This window comes from Ischnura elegans, chromosome 4 (assembly GCF_921293095.1).
Source record: "Ischnura elegans chromosome 4, ioIscEleg1.1, whole genome shotgun sequence".
Taxonomy (NCBI): domain Eukaryota; kingdom Metazoa; phylum Arthropoda; class Insecta; order Odonata; family Coenagrionidae; genus Ischnura; species Ischnura elegans.
In genome coordinates this window covers 90753476-90773049 of record NC_060249.1, presented here as the reverse complement: position 1 = coordinate 90773049, position 19574 = coordinate 90753476, and the positions used below count along the sequence as shown (strand labels likewise).

Sequence of the window (19574 nt, the reverse complement as noted above, 5' to 3'; positions counted from 1 at the left end):
ATATCGCAACCATCTTTTGCACTTAGGTGACATGTATATGATACGGTAATGCGAGAGGCCTATAATTTTATGACGTGCCGACTGCATGTCTTGCTACAAATTGATTCTAGTTGGGCGAAGCAAATCCTTTTCCACGCATTCTATTCATCTCGCATGCCTTGTTCAGTAAATCAGCACAGTGAATCGTGATATCTGCACCTTACACCGGCGTCGTAGTGTAAATTTTTTAAAACTCTTGGATATAGTCAAGAGGTCGAAGAATGACTGAAGAGAGAGCTTTTATATCCTTGGAGAAAACTCACGACATAATCATTTTCAAGAGAAGAATCCCTTCACATCGTGAAGAATTTTCCAGCACATCTCTTTTCCATATTCTTATCGATTGATTGAAAATTCCGTTGATCTTTTCATCATTTTAAAAAAATCAAAAAAAAATTAGGTAATTAAAGTATTGAAGCCCGTTTGCGAAAGTCAAATAATATTGCTTTAAATTTCTGTTACTCGATTGGTTTATTACATAGTTTTCCAAAGGTCATACAAACAAAATTTAATATATGTTGTATGGACGCTTAACCATTACATGCAAGTAAATTATTCTAGTTAAAAATCATGGACGTAAGTATATCTTGCACGGTATTACCAGTGAGTTATATTCTATGATTGTATGTATGAAGAACATTCTGTAGTCGGTAGGCCACCTGAAGCTCTATGCCCTTTTTTGAATTAAAAATTTCATTTTCTTTTTGCCATTCCCGGTTCTGATTTTTTCTACTTTAATGTGTTTACTCAAAAGTAAAATAGGATAACAATTCATGGGTTATGCTACGACGGAAATGCCGGTAATTACAAAGCCATTCTTGACCTATGCCCGGAATTTCTAACAAAAAGCATGTCTCTCATTCTTAAGTAATCAGTGAAATGTGCAGCCATTAATTACAATTTATTCGAAGTTATAACAGCTAGAATTTTGAGCTGCGAGCATTTAAGCGTCAATTGAACAGGTGAGCATAATTATCCCGTTATGTGCAGGTAGTACAAGTTTTTACTTCAGTTACAATAGTTGTGCCGTCGTATCAGCATTATGAAAGCCAATCGCCTTGTCTTTTGATGAGAAAATGAGTTTGGCACACCCTTAAAAACTCTTTGGTGGAAACGCCAGTCATCATGACTGAGCGCAGTCACCATGGATTTTTTAACGTGATGAATGGGATGTATAAATTTATATCTCTGAATTGAGCCATTTTCTCTCTATCCAAACATAGTTGACATCGTAAGCTTAACCCCTTCCAACCTTTTCCATTCACAGTGAATACCTTCTTTTATAGTTTAATGGATAATACTTCTTCTAAATACTCAATGCGCATGAAACGTGAACTAAAATTTAATTTTAGGCTTGCTCTTTGTCAATGCTAATATTTTCATATACATGACCATATCTCCTGATTTTACGAACAGATTTTTGCAATGAATATATCACTTACAGTCAAGAATTCTAGTGTAAGCTTTATAACTGCATGATCCCTAGATAAAAAAGTAAACTTAATTTTTCAGTAAATCATCATTTAAATTCATATTTATTTTTGAGGTAGACCTATAACCAAGAGTACTTGGTGTAGCTTTATAATAAGTATTCGAATGCTTTGTACACTAAAGTGAGATGGTATTTAAGTATAGTTACTCCCCTGCCCTAGTGTGTACGTGTGGAAATGGGACACATAATGAAATTATGCTGTTGCATAAATTTGGTAGTGCATGCTTGTAGAATGAAGTCACTTATTTTCCCTTCTAAAATATCAAAAGGAAACAGAAATACACTAAAAAATAATAAGTTCTTTCAAAAAACTTAAGTTTTGAGATGTTAAGGCTCAAAAATTTAAGTCAAGTACCTTTGTTTTGAAAGTTAATGCATATGGCCTTTGTTGCTCATAATTTTTTATATGTAATTATTTGCTTGTCAGTCATAGGAAAATTTTAATGTGGCCACCTTAAACTTTTATTGCGACTAGGGTCATAGCTGTAGATCGATAGGTGGACAGGGTTCGCGTTTCATCTCATTTCCCATTTTTGGAATGCTCTTGTTATTGATCATCGTAAAACCCTACCAATAAGTATTACTTCATCATTTATTAGGACCACTAAATATGCCATATTCATGCCGAAGTAATTGTTCAGTGGCCTGCTGCATTCACGTGACCCTCTCGTAGACTTCAGCGACACATCCGTCCATATTTGTGCGTTATTCATGTTGGTTACAATACATTATATGGCATATAACATATTTTAACCAACATGAAATAGGCTTAATATGCTGTTTTTTTACGCACAGAAGCGTTTCTCGCAACAAAATATTTACACTTTTGGGATCAACCTATTATTTTCTCTGACTATTGTACAACTTACACCCCACGATGTTGTTTTAAAAAAATGGCTCTGCGATTTCTGCAGTCATACATGAGTTTTCGCCCATCATTAGTGATCTGTTTGACTTCATTGGTGGAGTTCACCACCTCGCCTTCCATATCCATCCCGGCCCACCCCAGTTCGTTCATCATTTGGTCCTTTCACTTCCTCCGGGGTGAGGCGCTACGCCCCCTTGGCTGTCTAATCATTAAGGTCTCCTCTCGCTGAGATAAATTGTATGCTGCACAATAACCGTCGACACATGGTCCATTAAGGGACAACCCCCCTGAGGCTCACTGCGGGGTGAACGGTCGGTGGCCGCAGAAGTGTAGGCTGCAAGAGAGGAGAATGAAATCTTCGCCTGCCCTCATTTGGGGTCTTGCAATGGTATTCGCCAGCTTTGGTTACGGTCTTGTCAAAAATAGATCTTTATTCGAGTTTGTATGAAATATTTGGCCTAATCTATTCGAGGTGCATATCAAAGATTATTTTTCTTGATATGATGATTCATTTAGGGGATTTCATCATTTGTGGAACGGGTAACCCGTATTCAACTGGAATATTTAGGCGTTTTATTAATAATTTACATGAGTAAGGTATTAATTTCATATAAACACACATTTTCTTATTTTATCTTAAGTTTATTTTCCTCATTTTATTTATACATCCGCAATTTGAAATAAAAGAAATAGCTATTTAAATAAGTGGGAATTTGATGTTTTAGGCTTAACATAGCATTTGTGATTTATGAAAATGTTTTAAGATAAGTGCAGTCTTTACTGTATTTTGTCCTTCTCTCGAAGTATTGCTGAGTATACACAACTGATGATGAGCACAAGCGATGAATTACACAAGAGGTTGCCAGGGATATTTACTCCCTCCCAAATTTCAAAAAGGCTGATTTCAGGTTACTCTGTAAATTTATCAATCCGTTGATTATTTATGTCCACATCCTAGCGGCACTACGAGGTCACCTTCCTCCAAAATACTCAATGTAGCATGGGAAAACTGCCTCATTTTGACGGCGCGGTGTGTAGGTCGAGTATTTCATTGAGCAAAACAAAAATTCGTTTGAGTAGATAACGTTGGAATGCTGGTGAATGTTTAATTTGATCGAGTCAGTTAGCTTGCTGGGTCAAACGTGATAGGGCACTTTGCTTCGTTAGGGTTGATTACGAAGTGAACGAGAAATATGGTCTCCTCAGTGGCCGCTATTTTATGCAGTGGAGTCGATTCCTTGTTAATTCACGGCGCAGAGAAGGGCTTGGAATGACGACCGCGTAACTCTGTATGCAGTGATTGGGAGCTGAGCCATTTTTGGACCCTGTTTTCCTATTACATTATTCAGATACTTTCGACTTTCATTAATCAATAAAATTTACGAGCGTAATTTGATTGCTTATTACGTTAACGTCTTGGAAAAATTTATTCTATCATGTTTTTTGGCCCTTGCGGATGAATATAATGAATTAGTATTTGTATCCTTTTTCATGTGTTAACTCAATATTTTACGGTAAAAAAGCTATTTCTGAGAGATTTTAAATAGATAATCTTCAGCTATAAAATTGAAATTACTTGCCAGGTAATGGTTAAATATGTTCACTAATCTAGCATAATATAACTGCCTACGGGGTACTTTAACTGCCTTAATATTTAAAACACATGGTTAAATCCATTTCAATCATCAAAACCGACCTAACACAATTAAAAGGAAAATATTGAAAAAATTTGGATAAAAAATTCTCTCGCTAGACTGCATCTAATTATCAATTTAATACACCCCTCTCGTTTGTATTCAAATTATTCGCCATAATTATGTTTCCTTTTTACAAATTTACAGCCGCGCAATGAATAAAATGAATCTGAAATATCTTTAATGGTAAAAAATGGATTACTTTTCTGAGGATTAATTAGTCGATACAATATCCATGTTCTGTATTCAATTATTTTCTTAAATCGTATTTCTATATTTTGTTAGCTTATGTATTGGCTTACATTTCTGACCGTGAACACTCCTTGAGTAGTTTCAGTTTTCCTCGAAAGATATTTTACAACAATAATCATCTCGTTATAATCGACGAAGCATCCTCGATGACCCCGACACAATCATCTTTTCCCGGTATTCTCCCTTCTCCTGGTTAGCGGTAAAAATCCTCGCAGTATCTTTCATTCCCGTCACATAAAACACATTCATTTCATGATTGGAACGGCGTTCAACGGACCGATCAAAAAAATTAGCCGCTAGAATTTTACTGCGAACTCCACAACCTTTCCAAAGCCCACGTGATGTGACAGCGCACGTCAGGGCAATCAAAACAGTTTATGTTACGAGTGCCCCCTTTCACACCAATGTTTGCCAAACGGTTTTGAGACCATTTGCATAATTATCACGGGGATGAATCGAGCTAAATTACGCGCCGCGCATGAAAATCCACATTAAGTACGACTACGTCTACTTCGAAACGAGCTTGGAACAAATAAGAGCGAATATTATACTTTATTTTATGCCCCTCGTTTCTCTTTCTTTATTTTTTAATTGATGAAATGCCATCGTTACGTCGGTTTTGTGTGGATGAATTCAAAATTAAGGCTGGGGTTTAGTAAAGCTCGATTTTATGTTGCCTGGGGTAATGTGATATACCGATTGCGCTGCAATTATGATAATTAACATGCAATTTTTAAACACGAACTAACATTACACCGGTGTATTATGCTGGAGTATTATGGTATCTTCTACACCACATGCGGAATTTTTTTAACGATGGACTGATTATTAAGGTGACCTGAAACTCACGTATGAGTACTTTCTCCAGATATTTCAAGTTCGTTCAATTAAAATACATACGCTATTGCTTCCACCACGGACGCAGCTAGGAATTAAGGCTGGGGTGGGTTTAGAATCAAATAATACACATTTTATTAATCCTTACACTATTCGATAAATAAATTTAATCCGATCAAGTAAAATGGAATTTAACTTAAAAATTTCTCTGAGCTCTGGGGGCAGTTTTATCCCCCAAAATTCTCCCTCGCTGCGCCACTGGCTTCCACAAACAGAATGAACATGATCAGAAATTGTGTAATCTGCGGCCCACTTTATATCCTCTCCATACTGGAGGATATCACAGAGCGAATAAGCTAGCTAGGGACTTCATTAATGGGTTAGTTATGAGCACACTGTAGGCAAAAATGTTTCATTGTGGAAACCATTTTAACTAACATGCAAACATGCATGGTAGATTGCGAAGTACAATGGTGTACTTGGTCGCTATTTTATTCATATTTCCGGTAGCATTATATTTCTCCTGAATGTTTTCGATTTAGCTATTTGCTGCTTTTACAACTGAATTTTATATAGTCTAACGATGAAATGCCTTCAACACAATAATAGACAAGTCTCAGAGAAAATTACTTTTACTTTCAATATCTTTTGCCTATCATAGTAAATTTTCGCCTGTAGAAAATTCTGTATATTTCAATGATATTACAATATAGATGAAAATTTAACTATTTGTTAATAATGTACCCAAAGATCTCCTGACTTTCATTAATGAGATTTCATAAGAAATATAGTGGTGGTTGGACAAATAATGGTTGGTCGTGTTATGTCTGTATAAAACGGGGATATAATATCATATTTTCTCCTTCGGTAGATGAGAAAATATACCTCATGTATGTGAAAACGTGGGTGGCTACAGGTTATGAAAACGACATTTTCTTCTTTTTCGAATATAAGGGGTATGTTTATGACATGGAGGATCTTTGTGATGAATAGCTGGTGAATTCCTAAACTCGAAGGTAAATTTGAGCTTGGGAGTACGGAGGCCAATAAAGGGAGAGTTCTAAGGTCTCGTACCTCCCCGAAATGACCCACCAACTGAACTAAAACCCTCTCTATGTGAACCCCCTCAATCATTTCTTTCTGGTTGCGGCATGTCCATTACCGTATGGTCACTGAATATAAACGTAAAGTGACCGCTATTTGAGGAAATCTTTAAGAAAATGATGGGGACTTCATCTTTATCACCATGACGAAGGATCTAAACCCGTCTGTATGCAGTCGCTGTGGCGAAATTTTTAAATAATGCTCCGGCCTTACCTAATCCACCCGATACAATCCAAATCCCTTCAGCTGCGGGCCAGCATGACCGTTGGCTTTCCCAAGGGAGCTCAAAGAACGGCGGTACAGCAATTATAGCGGAAATTCCATTGGAAGCTGCAAAGGTGACGTGCTTTTGAGGGACTTTTCGTTCGGTGACCGTCGGATTAGCTGCGTTGGACGGACGCGGACCCATTAAAGTCTCAGGTGGACCCCCTCCGACGTGGGATGTTTTGCCTGGGGCTAGGTTTCTTTCATGAAAGGTGTGCAAAGGAGGCCTCTCTCCTTTCGTCAAATATTGAGGAAGATGAGGGAATAAATTGCTGTCACTTGTAGCCCTTACTATCACCGTGTGCAGACCAGTGTCTTCCGGTTTCTGTCAGTCCCCCCCTACACAGCACCCAGTACGGACGTACTACCTCCACGGAAAGTGCACCAAACTTGAAAAGTAAAAGCAGCTATTAGCCCTCTATTTCGGTGTGTAGACTCAACGCTACATGATTCACAATGTGAGGTTTCAATATAATTTAATAACGTGTATCTGGTGCGGTGAAAAATCTCCTCCAGATTTTGAATAATGTAGCTTTTAGTTTGAAAAAACGACGTAATTCATGGTGTTTAACTTAGATTATATAGAGCCAATATTTTTTGCTATTATATGATCGTTTTTGGTGTCAAAAATTATTGGATATCTGTCGTAATTCGGGAAAAACTTTTCTTTTGAGTCTAATTTTGTTCAATTTTTATGAATGAATAAAAAAATGTCTCGTTAGAACGGAAAAATTCATCTTATAAAAACATATAAAATGGAGAATGAATCATGAACTGGTGGTCTGAATAAATATATGCATGGAAAGTCAAAGCTCAGCTATTTAAAGGGGAGCGTCTAATTCTGGGATCACTACTATTACTCATATTTTTAATCACATTTTCCATTCACCCTCCTCATACCTCTCGTTCATTTGTTTTTTTTTCAGGGAGCCGCGAGGCAGCGTTCACGTACGCCATCACGAGCGCGGGTGTGGCGTATGCCGTGACGCAGGCGTGCAGCCGGGGTAACATCTCCGGGTGCGGCTGTGACCCTATGGTGGGCGGCGGATTCGGCAAAGGCCTGCGAAGGGGTGAGTTTACAAGAAAAACAGAATAAAATTCAAATTTGATTCCATCCGGAATGAATCATCATCACAATCACAAATCATCATCTTAAGATTGGTTTGACGCAGCTCTCCGTCCCGCTTTCATGTCTGCTAGCCTTTTCACAACGACGCATTCATCGGTGGTCTGGCCTGGTCGGTCTGGCCTGGTCGGCCATCGCCGAGGCCCCCGAACTTAAGGGGCCCCCACAACTCTCGCGTATATCATGACGCGTTTATGAAAGCTGTAATGAAAAAAAGACTAAGATTACTTGAACCAAGGTTTTATTGCAATTATAAAATCCTGGGTTTTCGTTATTTGATTTATTTGCAGCGTACTTAGTGTAAAATAATTACATAAAAATTAATGAAATAAATGTGTCACAAGTTAAAAGAGAACTTGATGCCTTTTTGAAAGGGTTATTCCAAAAGTTTTTTTTTCTTTACTCCGGTTTTTATGAGCCAGAATAACGTCAAAATCCATTTTCGGGCGAGCGATTTCTGAAACTTTTCCGGGGAAGGAATCCCGAATCTCCCGGTCTGTCTTCTCTTGGGCTTCTCTTTTTCGGCTGGGGCTCCCATGAGCCCCAGCCGAAGGCCCCCAGTCACTACAGACCACCCCTGGACGCGTGTCCTTAATATTTGTACATTAGCTCTTTCTCAGGAGGTTTTCACAGGTTTTTCACGCCCCCCTTTCTTGTGTGGGCGTTTTCCTGCAGTGATTTTTTTCCAATAAGGACGAAATTTAATACCTTTACGTTTTCCCCGTGTTTGTTCACATATTTTTACTCTTGGTAAATGTAACTTTGTTCACTTTACATTTTTTGAGCATACATCTATGTTTCTGTTCCTATATTTTGGCTGAATTCAATTTCAAGAGTAACTTTGTAATGTTTTCATCTTTGCCATTATTTACTTGCCTTGCTTGCTCTTATTTCCTTGCTCTTATTTCCTATATTTAAGCCTTGCTCTTATTTCCTTCCACCTGTCATTCTGCAATTGTTTCCATCAGGCTGTCATGCCACTTAATGTGACCAACTAAGTTGTGCCATCTTTTCTTAGTTTTTTTAGAAGACTTCCCTTTTCCCTCCACTCTTCTTAGAACTTCATCATCGCTCACTAGGTCGATCCATTACCTCTTCATCATTCTTCGGTACCATCACATTTCAAATACTTTCACTTTTGACTTCTCTGTAGGTGTCAACTTTCAAGGCTGGTCGCATAGAGATATCCTCGCTCCATATATAGCTTCGAGGAATTGTTACCTTACTTCTACACTTATATTCTCAGCTGTATTCAAGCAGCATTCAAGAGTCTTCTTTTTGCATAAATCCCTCTTAGCCTGTGCTTTTCTACTATTTCTTTCTCTCTTCCTTCGTTCATCGTTGGTAATTCGCCAAATTAGATATCCCCTTTCAAAAATTCAAAATAGGAACTTGCATTGCGGGGAAGATACTGCGTCGAATTTGCTAAAAGTTTTACGTGAAAAAACTTGAAAATTGAATTTTATTAAGAATATAAATATTGATAAAAATTGATCTTTAGTCAGATGCATATCGTGACAATATATCCGGCTATTGTATTTTGTAATCCCAAGAAGTTGCACTAGCTTCTGCATCTTAATAGTGTGCCAATGTGTGAGGAATAGCAAATTGGCGCAGGGGCGTGGGTTTTTTTAAAATCGATGCCGTAAATGGTTAGAAGTCGGTGACAAAATACTTTCTTGAATTCACCCTTCTCAACGCAAGTTTTCAGGAGCGCAAAGGGTGGCAGCGTTCGGAACCTAACCATCTCCATGCGCGCTACCTACATGCTTTGTGTGACAACAACCGCGAATAATCCCATAAGTCTAGGTCCTCACGGTTCTTCCCCTTATTTATTCGTTCCTTCGCGAAAGGGGAGAAAACCCGGTTATTTGTGGGTGTCCAGCCTCGCCTTTTTGACGAAAGGGGGCGTTGTCCCTTCATGAATGGCGTTGCGGGGGCAGCGGCAGTTGCATTGGTGCTGCACCGAGGAGCACTGCCGTCGCCCTTCGCATTATTACTATCGGCGGTGCGTTATCTCCGCCGGCTGATCGATGAGGCTAGGTTGAAACGGGTTGAGGCATTGTCTGCGCACTGGGCATCCATCACGGGTATCTCATGTCCTGTCACTACGTTGGATGCATGCGGGACTCTAAAAGTTATGAGCCCAGACCGAAAGGAGTCCCTACTTTTTTTGTCTTGAGAATGCATAGGGACCGTGTTAAGTCAGTACTGTCGCGTTTCCTCAAGAGTGAACCCATGCCAATCAATTTGTTTGAATAAGACTGAACAAGATGTAATCTATTTCGCGGGGTCAGGGCTTGTAAGGGTAGCTGAATTTTTTTGAGTTGGTGACCTCGTCAGTCGTCATCTTCGTGTTGAAATATTGGCAGCTGAGTTTGTTGGAGTAGCTATATTTTTTGAGTTGGTGACGCCATCATCTTCATATCGAAATATTGGCAGCTGAACCCGACCCGGTATGAAACTTGGGAAAGCTTTTATTAAATTATCTCTCCCTATTTCGGGTTTTCGCTCGTTCTTTGCCATAGGGTGACAATAGTTTCGCCGGAATTCCATCGGGTGTCTTCAGGTCGACCTGGTGGAATCCCGGCGAAACTGTTGCCACCCTATGACAAAAAAACGCGGCGAAAACCCGGAAGATGGAGAGATTATCTAATCAAGAATGCTACGGAAGGCTAAGAGAAAACATTATGACAGCTTAATTTGATAGTTGCGTAGAAAAATCGATAGATCTCTTTTGCTTTGCTATTGATGTTCTACCTTACTTTGCATATCCATCGCTAATTGCCTTTGAAATTTTTAACGCCGGGGTGTAGTACTGGTGTGTTTTTTTCCGATGTATTACGATAGTTTGTTCAGAAACATTTCACTTCTCACTAGAATCCGGGTTTTATTTCCTGAATCACTTAGAAGGAACAACGTCTCGCGATAAATTTTACTGGAAATTTTTATTACCTATTTTTTCAATGACTGCTCAATTCTTATATAACTATAAACGAGAAATCTATCTCCTGAGTGAGCTAGGTCGTAGGTATGTATCGCTGTGAGTGCATATTGCATACTTGTTTTCTGCAGACAATGTGACAGAGTATTTTAATCATAGTTAACAGATATATAAAGAATAAAAATAAGGATCATGATTTATCTTGTTATCATGATTTTTAGCCTGTCTTTCTATTTAGTGACAAGTTGGTAGCCCTCAGCATTTGTGTAATTTTCTGCTGGACATGGTACTTATCAGACGGCGAAAATATCCGGAAAGCTTAATTGGGTCCAGTTAAGTACATGTTTACGCGTGGATATTCTCAATTATAAAAGCATTTGCTTCCCTTCGTACTCCAGCACCGGATCCCCTAATTGCCGTGAGGCTACACTCAGCGAGCAGTTGCGCGCCATTTCTCAGACCGTTAACGAGAAAGTAATTTTAAGGCCTTCTTTAATCTTGCACCAAACGTTACGTCGGGAGACCTTCGCACGAAATATTTTCTTCTGCTCCGGATAATTGGGAGGATTACTCGAAGTCGGTAAAAAGGCGTTGGACATTCGAATGAATTTGCGGAACCTTCGGCGTTGGGAACCGACGCAGAAAGGACGAGGGAGATAAATCTCCCTCCAAAGAATACTTGATTACTTTCCCACCAGAACATTACCAGCGGGAAAAGTTCGTATGCCTCGTGTTGATCTCAAAGCGAGTGCAAAGAAATTTTGCTATAAGGAAAACGTTTCTTGTCGAATTTTCCAGGAAACAATGTCTACTGATCCATTGGTTTCGAAGTTAGCAGAGATTTGCCTTTTTTACAAAAAATCCATCAATTTTAGTGGTATAAACAATATGTTGCCTACAAAGTTTTAATAAATAATCTGGCTGTCTTACATCAAAATTTCAAGGTATTAGTACGAAAACTACGGGAATGGCAAGCGCTCAAAGTTGGGAAACTTGATTCTACGCGCAAAAACGGCTACTTTTTCATAAAAAATTTAGTACAGGAAATTCTATGGAGCTGAAATTGTTTATAAGTAAATGATACAACGTAGAAATAAATTCTTTATCGTTTGCTTTTTGATGCATTGGATTTGATTGCTTCGTTTAGACGATAGAGCTCCTCAAACTCGGCTGTCTTGCTTTTTTTAGGCAGTATATGCTATACACTAATATGTAGGGATGGACGGATCCAGGATTTTTTTCAAATCCGGATTCGGATCGGATCCTCGATTTTCGAAGCCGAATCTTTCGGATCGGATATTTTCGGATCGAAATGCATTTTCAAATTCCTGCTATTAAACAAAGTAATTATTCAAGTTTATTCTGGGTACATACAATCAAAGAAATGAATTTTAGATTTTCATACACATTTTTATATTTTTATAAATTTAAAGTCATTTTTATAGGCTTTCAAGTTGTTGTTTTTTTTAAACATCTATACTCCCTCAGGACCTAAATTGTAAGGCTTGGGCTTCGAAACGAAAATAGGAAAAATCTTCAGATAAACCACTGACCAGTGGCGTAACGAGAGTGGGAAGTCCGGGGCGTCCAGACCCCCCGCAATATAAAAACACAATGATTTTCCTTCATAATAGGAAATAAAATATTGAAATAATATCATGACTTTATAGTAGATTTCTTTGTAAAATGAAGCTTTTTTCGATTATGAAGGGTGTTAAAATTACTTTGAAACCCACTGGTTTGGTCCGTCCCTCCCTGAAATCCCTCTACGTCCGAGGGTGGTTTTCTGAAATCTGTGACGTGGTTATTATCCTGAGCTGAGATTCCCCCGATCGACTTTGAGATTCCCCCGATGATTGTTCAATCTCTTGGGAAAAGTCACATTATGTGCCATCGTATTTTGCCTCTTTTACTTTCCATGGCTGGAATTCTGCTACGCTACCTCTGCGAGAGCTTTCAAACAAAACGGTTCATGAGTAGGGCAAGAACAGGGGTGCCGACTTACAAAAAATATTGGGGGGGTCCAAACCGGGGACCTTGCCCCGGGAAATTTTATAAGTAGTGAATTTTAAGTTTTTTAAGCATTTCAGAAGAGTCATATGATCAAAATTAGAACCCTGATCACTCGAATGTCGATATCTGGACACTCCGGGGAAAATTGACAGCCTTACACTTTTTTCCTCACTCTGTAACGAATTTTTGGAGGTGCTCGGGCCCCCTCAGGCCCCATGGAGTCGACGCCACTGGTCAAGAATCACATGCGACGGCGCATTTGAAGACAGAATCGGAACTCTTTCCACCCTTATGCGTTGCTTTCACTGAAGCTATTATTTAAAATTTCGGATCCAGATCCGATGTCTTCCGCGACTTTGAATCCGATGTATCCGATGAAGGGCAATATCCGCGGATATTTGGATCCGAGGTATCCGATCCGACCATCCCTACTAATATAGTATCCATTTGTATTTTCAGGCAAGGGACACAAGCACAAGGGGTCGGATGGTCGGTGGGGGCAGTGGGGCGGGAAGGGTGTGGGGATGGTAGGTGCGTGGGGCGTGTCGAGCAACAGCAACACGGCCGGCGGCTGGAAGTGGGGCGGGTGCAGCGCGGACGTGGGCTACGGGATGCGATTCGCCAGGAAGTTCGTGGACGCCCGGGAAATAGAGGGCGACTCCAGGAGCCTCATGAACCTGCACAACAACAAGGCGGGAAGGAAGGTGAGTGATAAATCGGAGGCGAATCGGAAGTGCTTTCGGCCAAAAATGATGAGGAAAAGATTTTCCATAAAAACTTAACCTGATAGGCGATAGTCACACATGGGCTTCCCGAAAAAGTAATAATAGTAATAATAATAATAATTTCGTTTATTTTCGTGGGCACTGAGGCCCATGAGAAAATATATGTACAGATTTTTACATTTTCGGCATTGGTCGATAAATAGAAGAAAATAAGTAAATAAATAGAATTACAGACAAACGCAACCAGTGCAGATCGCCAAGAGCTTAAAAACAATTCAGCAAAACATTATTTTTATAAAAAAAAAGAAAAAAAAAGATCGCACTTAGATGCAACAGACTAATTACAAGAATCTAAGGTGATAATTCGCTATGACAATAGTGTCAAACAAACAACTTTTTTCCAAAAAGAAACCAAAACATTAGGATAACACTGTGATTTAGCACAATTCTAAGCTTAGTTAACCATTGATTCACATGTGAGTAAATAAAAATAATAATAATAATAATTAAGCTAAACATCAATCTAAACAAGAGGAATTCAACTTGAAGTTAAGGAGGCATTTTTCAGAAACCCATGTGTGCTGTGTTTAAATTTAGTGATGTTTTTGTTTTAATCAGTGTATAAGTATTCAAAGTCAAAATCTTTAGAGAGCTGAGTTTTGAAAAGCGTTAATCAGTAAGGAGAGGCAGTCAAAAATTTTAAAAAGGAGCTAACCAGTTCAAATGAACTTGCAGTTGCCCTTCTTATGAAAATAAAAATCTAAAGACTTACCTATGAAGTAAATTGATGTGATTTAAGAAGAGTATATCTTTTTCGGTTAACATTTTAAAATAGAATATTTATCATTAACATATTAAAATATGAATACTATTTATGATATATTAGTTAAATTATGGTAAAAGTTTTAATTCGTTGTTTCGGGCGTGACTTCATGGAATCGACTTAACATAATGAAGTGTAAATACTTTTTTAATCCACATAAATTTAATACTGTACGAGCTAGGTTTCAATACGGCATTTCATCATCTGGTGAATTTGCATCAAAGACAGAGGGTGTATGAATAGCCACATATCAGTTCCCTGAAAAAGAAATTGTGCATATTTAATGTTAGCGTTTTTAGAGCAAAATGGATTGGATTATGGGATTTTTTAATGCATAAAATTCATATTTTTATGTACTTCTAATAAAATATTAAATTTTTAAATTTTAGCTGAAAAAGATATCCCTTCTAGTCTTTAATAACATCAATTTACTTCAAAAGATTATTTAAATTTTAAATTTTTGTCGAAATAGAAACTGTAAGTTTACTTGTAACAGATGAGACTAGCTTCTTTTTAAAATATTTTATTGATACTCCTTATTGATCATATTTTTAAAATATTTCATTCCAAAACTTAAAAATGGAATAGGCACAATTGCTTTTACAGAGAACTCATGCTGACTACTACCATTATTTCCTTGCTGTTATGGGTCACCCTTGTGTCTCCCATTGTACCCATTTGGCATTTTATTACTCGAGAAAACTTAGAATTACGGAAGAAGTTATCTTTTAGGTATTAAAGAATATTTATTTACAGCCATACTCTTAATCTTATACAGTGAAAATTTACATAAATATTAACTTGTCAAAATAGTATTTTAGCAAGGAAATTAAATTTCATAGACTTCAATTTTATATTAGATCAATTATCATTATTCGGTGTATGATTGGTATTAGATCAAAGTATTAGAAATTGCCGAAGAGCGCTTTTTATTGTAAGGCTTATTTAAGACATGCTTTAGGCATTTTCAAATAATTCGCATCAATCGAGACAATATCCGAACCTTATACCGTCATGAGGACTTGAAAAAAAGATCTGCTTAGATAAATTGCAAGATGTTTGCAGTCAGAATGCAACTAAGTCCTTCATCAAGGCTTTTTGCGAAGCTGCAATTTCTCTTAAAAACCAACCGGTGAATGCAGTGAGAAACGACTCTGGTTGACTATATTGTTGAAACAAGCAGGTGCGGACAATCAATCCATCGTTATCCATTGATTTTGTAGCGGGTTTCCCGTGTTTTCGCCGAACATTAAATTTAATGGCGCATAACAACACCTGGAACCCTACTCGCTGCCAGAGTTGAAATATTATTGATCGCAACCCGTACCTTCGTTGAGTTGCGTCACAGCGATGATGATTAATAACTTCTGAGTGGAAGGAATCAAATTAATTGCCTCTATTTCCATTCATAAATGAATTCTCTCGGTCGGTGATGGCTGAAAGCGTGTGATTAATAAAATTATTATTTTTCTTATCCTAGTTCAATTAAAAGCATATTTTTGTTCTTTATTACTTTGGTTCTGCAAATAGCCTATCCCTATCCGTCTCTTCCACTAATCCTGTTCTCTTCCTTTGGGAAAAATTTGAATAATTTTCCAAAATATTTTTGTAATAATCGATGCCAATTCGAAGTTGACCATAAAAGTTAATCCGTTTCATCTGCAGCTCAAATTGGTTTCGCCCAGTTTATATTTTTTCCGATTCGTAATTACATGGTACTTCAACGTCATGGGGATACATTTTTCGAGCTAAGATAGTTAATTGATTTGCTAATCAATTACGCTCATATTCAGTAGCTTTTTAGAGTATGGGCAATTATAACAAACCTTATGTAGTCTCACTAATTACGGTATACTTGCCTTCTGAATTCTTAACCCATACGCAGCCTTCGCAAGTGACCTCGAGAATATAGGTCGATAAGGCAATCTGACAGTGGTATAAATCATGTCTTTCTTTATTCATTTTTTTTTTGTTGAATCTTTGCGGTATCCGGGTGAACTCTTCCGGTGCAAATTTGAAAGATGGTACTTAATTGTATGGCGGGAGCACAAATCTCTTTCCAATGCTTGCATTATTTTCTTATTCTATTTTAGAATGGTGATTTTCTATTCCCACTTGAGGGATAAATATTAGTTAACATTTCAGTTGGCCTTGGGCCACATGGGTGGCCCACTGTTTTATTCGTGTGCCGTTTTTCTTATGATGCCTCGGTGGCGAAGGGGTAAAGTCCCCGCCTGCCAAACCGTAGGTCGTGGGTTCGAATCTCGCCCGGGTAGGTGATCCCTATTTAGGGCATGGATGTTTGTGTTGTACTACGTTATTGTTGGAAATCCTCGTTGTAAAAGGCCGTTATGTGCTGTTTACGGGGATGTTGATAATAGATAAAAATAAAATAGATAATAGATGGAATAATATACATGTGATTTTCAGTAGCTGCACATTTTTTATTCCTCGAAAGCCTCACATAGTTTTTTGCTAGTGATCGGCACAAGAATAGCAATAAATAGCGCTATAATGGAAGCACTGGGCCACTATGTGGCACACGCACCTAACTGTATAACTTTTTTCTGTCAGCATCACTTATAGCTGCGCAGCAAGTTTTGTATTATATTTGTCTGCTTTGGCGTAACAGGATTTATTTTCTGAAATGCCAATAGAGTAAAAAAATGTGTAAATGTAATAAATTAGCCATATTAATAATCTTTACTCTCAATTTAAAAAAATACGACCACATCGTGAAGTATATTTATGAAATATTAGAAAACAAATTTCGGTAGTGATTGATACTCTAACATTGCTGTTTTTCCTTACGATCCCAGAGGGACTTCGTCACACACTTATTCTTCCTTTAATTTCAAGTATCCTGAAACATTAACATGTCAAGATTACGTATTATACTTTAGAAAACCATAAGAAATACAAAATAAATTTTAGAAAAACTTAAACTTACGTATGAAAGCCAACAATTAAAAGAAAAACACACCAAGTAGACGATTTTTAACATCTTCGACTTTTTCCTGTCGAAGTCGGAGTTCTACTTTCCCTTTCCCGGTGGCTACACTTATTACTTTCGGTAGATACGACCGTGTTGAAAACGTCACAATGGGCTATAGTGTAATTACCTACTTGGCTACTGAGGAAAAATGATTCTGTAGATATGTGCCTAATTCAGCACACCTGACGTTAAAGAGTTAAAGAAGCCAATCAAAGGTAGAAAGGTAGCCTTAGAATGGAAGTCAACCCATAATATAGTTTTATTATTTGCCGTATATAATGAAATATTTCCTCACTTCTATGCTTGCATTCATTTAGCAGAAATTACAAATAATAATGAAGCATTGTTCCCTGCCTTTTTTTTCCTTAAAATTTCGATCACAGGCGGTGCGGGCGACGCTGCTGACGGAGTGCAAATGTCACGGCGTGTCCGGGAGTTGCACGCTGAAGACGTGTTGGCGCACGCTGCCGCCCTTCCGCGTGGTCGGCGATTACCTCATGAAGAAGTACTCTCGAGCGCGGCCCGTGGCCGCCGTGCAGACCATCGTGCCTCCGCAGAGGACGGAGGGCGGCAGGACGGACGCCGCGGAGAGCGGAGGCAGCAGCGGCAGCAGTGGAGGCGCACAGAGGCACTCGAGGAAGGCGGGATCTGCGGGACCCAGAATCAAACTCGTGCTCAAGTAAGATAATTGTGTATAGCACTCATTGGTAAGACCGCACAGCACATTCTCCAGAAATGTATTTATTAGTATCTATTTCATTTCATTAAAGTTACCGATTACCGTCATCATCATTAGTCAACAATCCTGGGAGTGTAGGTAAACTTTTCTCGGGATTTCCACCGGGTTAATGTTTTTTTAGCCGTTATAAAAACATTAACCCGGTGGGAATCCCGAGAAAAGTTTACCTACATTATTCGCCGAGAAAGCATAAAATCATAATCCTGGGAGTGGTTTGACGCAGCTGTCCATTTCTCTCTCCTATCCGCTAACCTTTTTATAGCTACGTATTTCTTCTCTTTTACATCCTTTATTACCTTACCGATTACCAATACCGATTAATTTGGTTTCCATGGAGTAATTTAGAAGCATTCTGAGGTAATTTGTAACATAACCATACTCATTGGTAAGACCGCAGAGGACATCCCCCTGAAATATCTTTTTAAGTGACTATTTCATTTCATTGAAGTATTCTACCGATTGAAGTAGATTTCCATGGAGTACATTACAAGTATTCTGAGCTCATGAAAACATATCTACATTTATATCTAAGAACCATATCTATACTCATTGGCAAGGATATCCTCCTGAAATATCTGTATTAGTATTTATTTCTTTTCATTAAAGTATTCTACCAATGAAGGTAGGTTTCCATGCAGTACTTAAGAAGCATTTTGAGCTCATAAGAAGCATTTCCACATTCATATCTAAGAACCATATCTATACTCATTGGCAAGACCACGGAGGACATTACCCTGAAATATCTTTATAAGTACCTATTTCATTTCATTTACGTATTCTACTGATTGAGGAAGGTTCCATGGAGTATTTAACAAGCATTCTGAGCTCTTGAGAAGCATATCTACATTCATATCTAAGAACTATATCCATATTCATTGGCAAGACCACAGAGGACATCCCCATGAAATATCTTTATTAGTACCTATTGGTTTGGAAAAACTCTAAGAGTCGATTTAATAATGTCTGGCTAGTGCTAAACATAAGAAAATACAGCCTTCTACTTTACTTAGCGATGGCTAATAGTTTTGGGTGGCTTGAAGTCTAATCTTATACAGAAGCTAAGCGGAACTTTTCGCCACCGCGATGCAAATTTCAAAGCTATATTATCTTAAGGTTATCGTTAACCAGACACAATAAAAAATGGCCCTAAGTCGTGGATATGCTGACAGATATACATAACATATCTCTTAAAAAAAAGAGGCTTGTACTTACTTTCTACATTATTTAGCTTTTTTTATTACTTTCTGAGCATTGTGTACTTAGTTTTTTGATGATTTCATATCTTCATTCCGGAAAAGAACTGTTTTTAATTGTAGATGTACAGGCAGATAATCAAAATATACAGAAAAAATGAGTCTTTTTACTATCTACCTTTTTTCCTTATTTCTTCTTCCTTAGTATGCGTGGCGTACTTCATATTTTGATTAGTTTATATATTTATTCCGGGGAAGGGCTGTCTTTTTTATCATCATCATTATAAGAAAAAAAATCCTAAGATTGGTTTGACGCAGCTCTAAATTCTGCTCTCCCATCTGCTTGCCTGTTCATGATGACATGTATCCCGTCTTTTACTTCCTTTATAACCGGACCTGTTGGACTCATTCGGGGCCGTCTCTTCCCCTTCTTAGTGTCCATATCTCCTTTTACGATTGTTTCCAG

The 19574-nt window shown here is 38.1% G+C and overlaps 1 protein-coding gene across 1 annotated transcript in view; it reads left to right on the top strand.

Moving 5' to 3' along the window:
* Window positions 1-19574, top strand: part of LOC124157761 (protein Wnt-7b) — a 346201-nt gene that overhangs the window by 312435 nt on the left and 14192 nt on the right. Inside the window, exons 3-5 of the mRNA XM_046532763.1 lie at window positions 7477-7575; window positions 13165-13337; window positions 17560-17855. Of these exons, the coding sequence (XP_046388719.1) occupies window positions 7477-7575; window positions 13165-13337; window positions 17560-17855 (568 nt within the window). The remainder of the gene's footprint in view (window positions 1-7476; window positions 7576-13164; window positions 13338-17559; window positions 17856-19574) is intronic.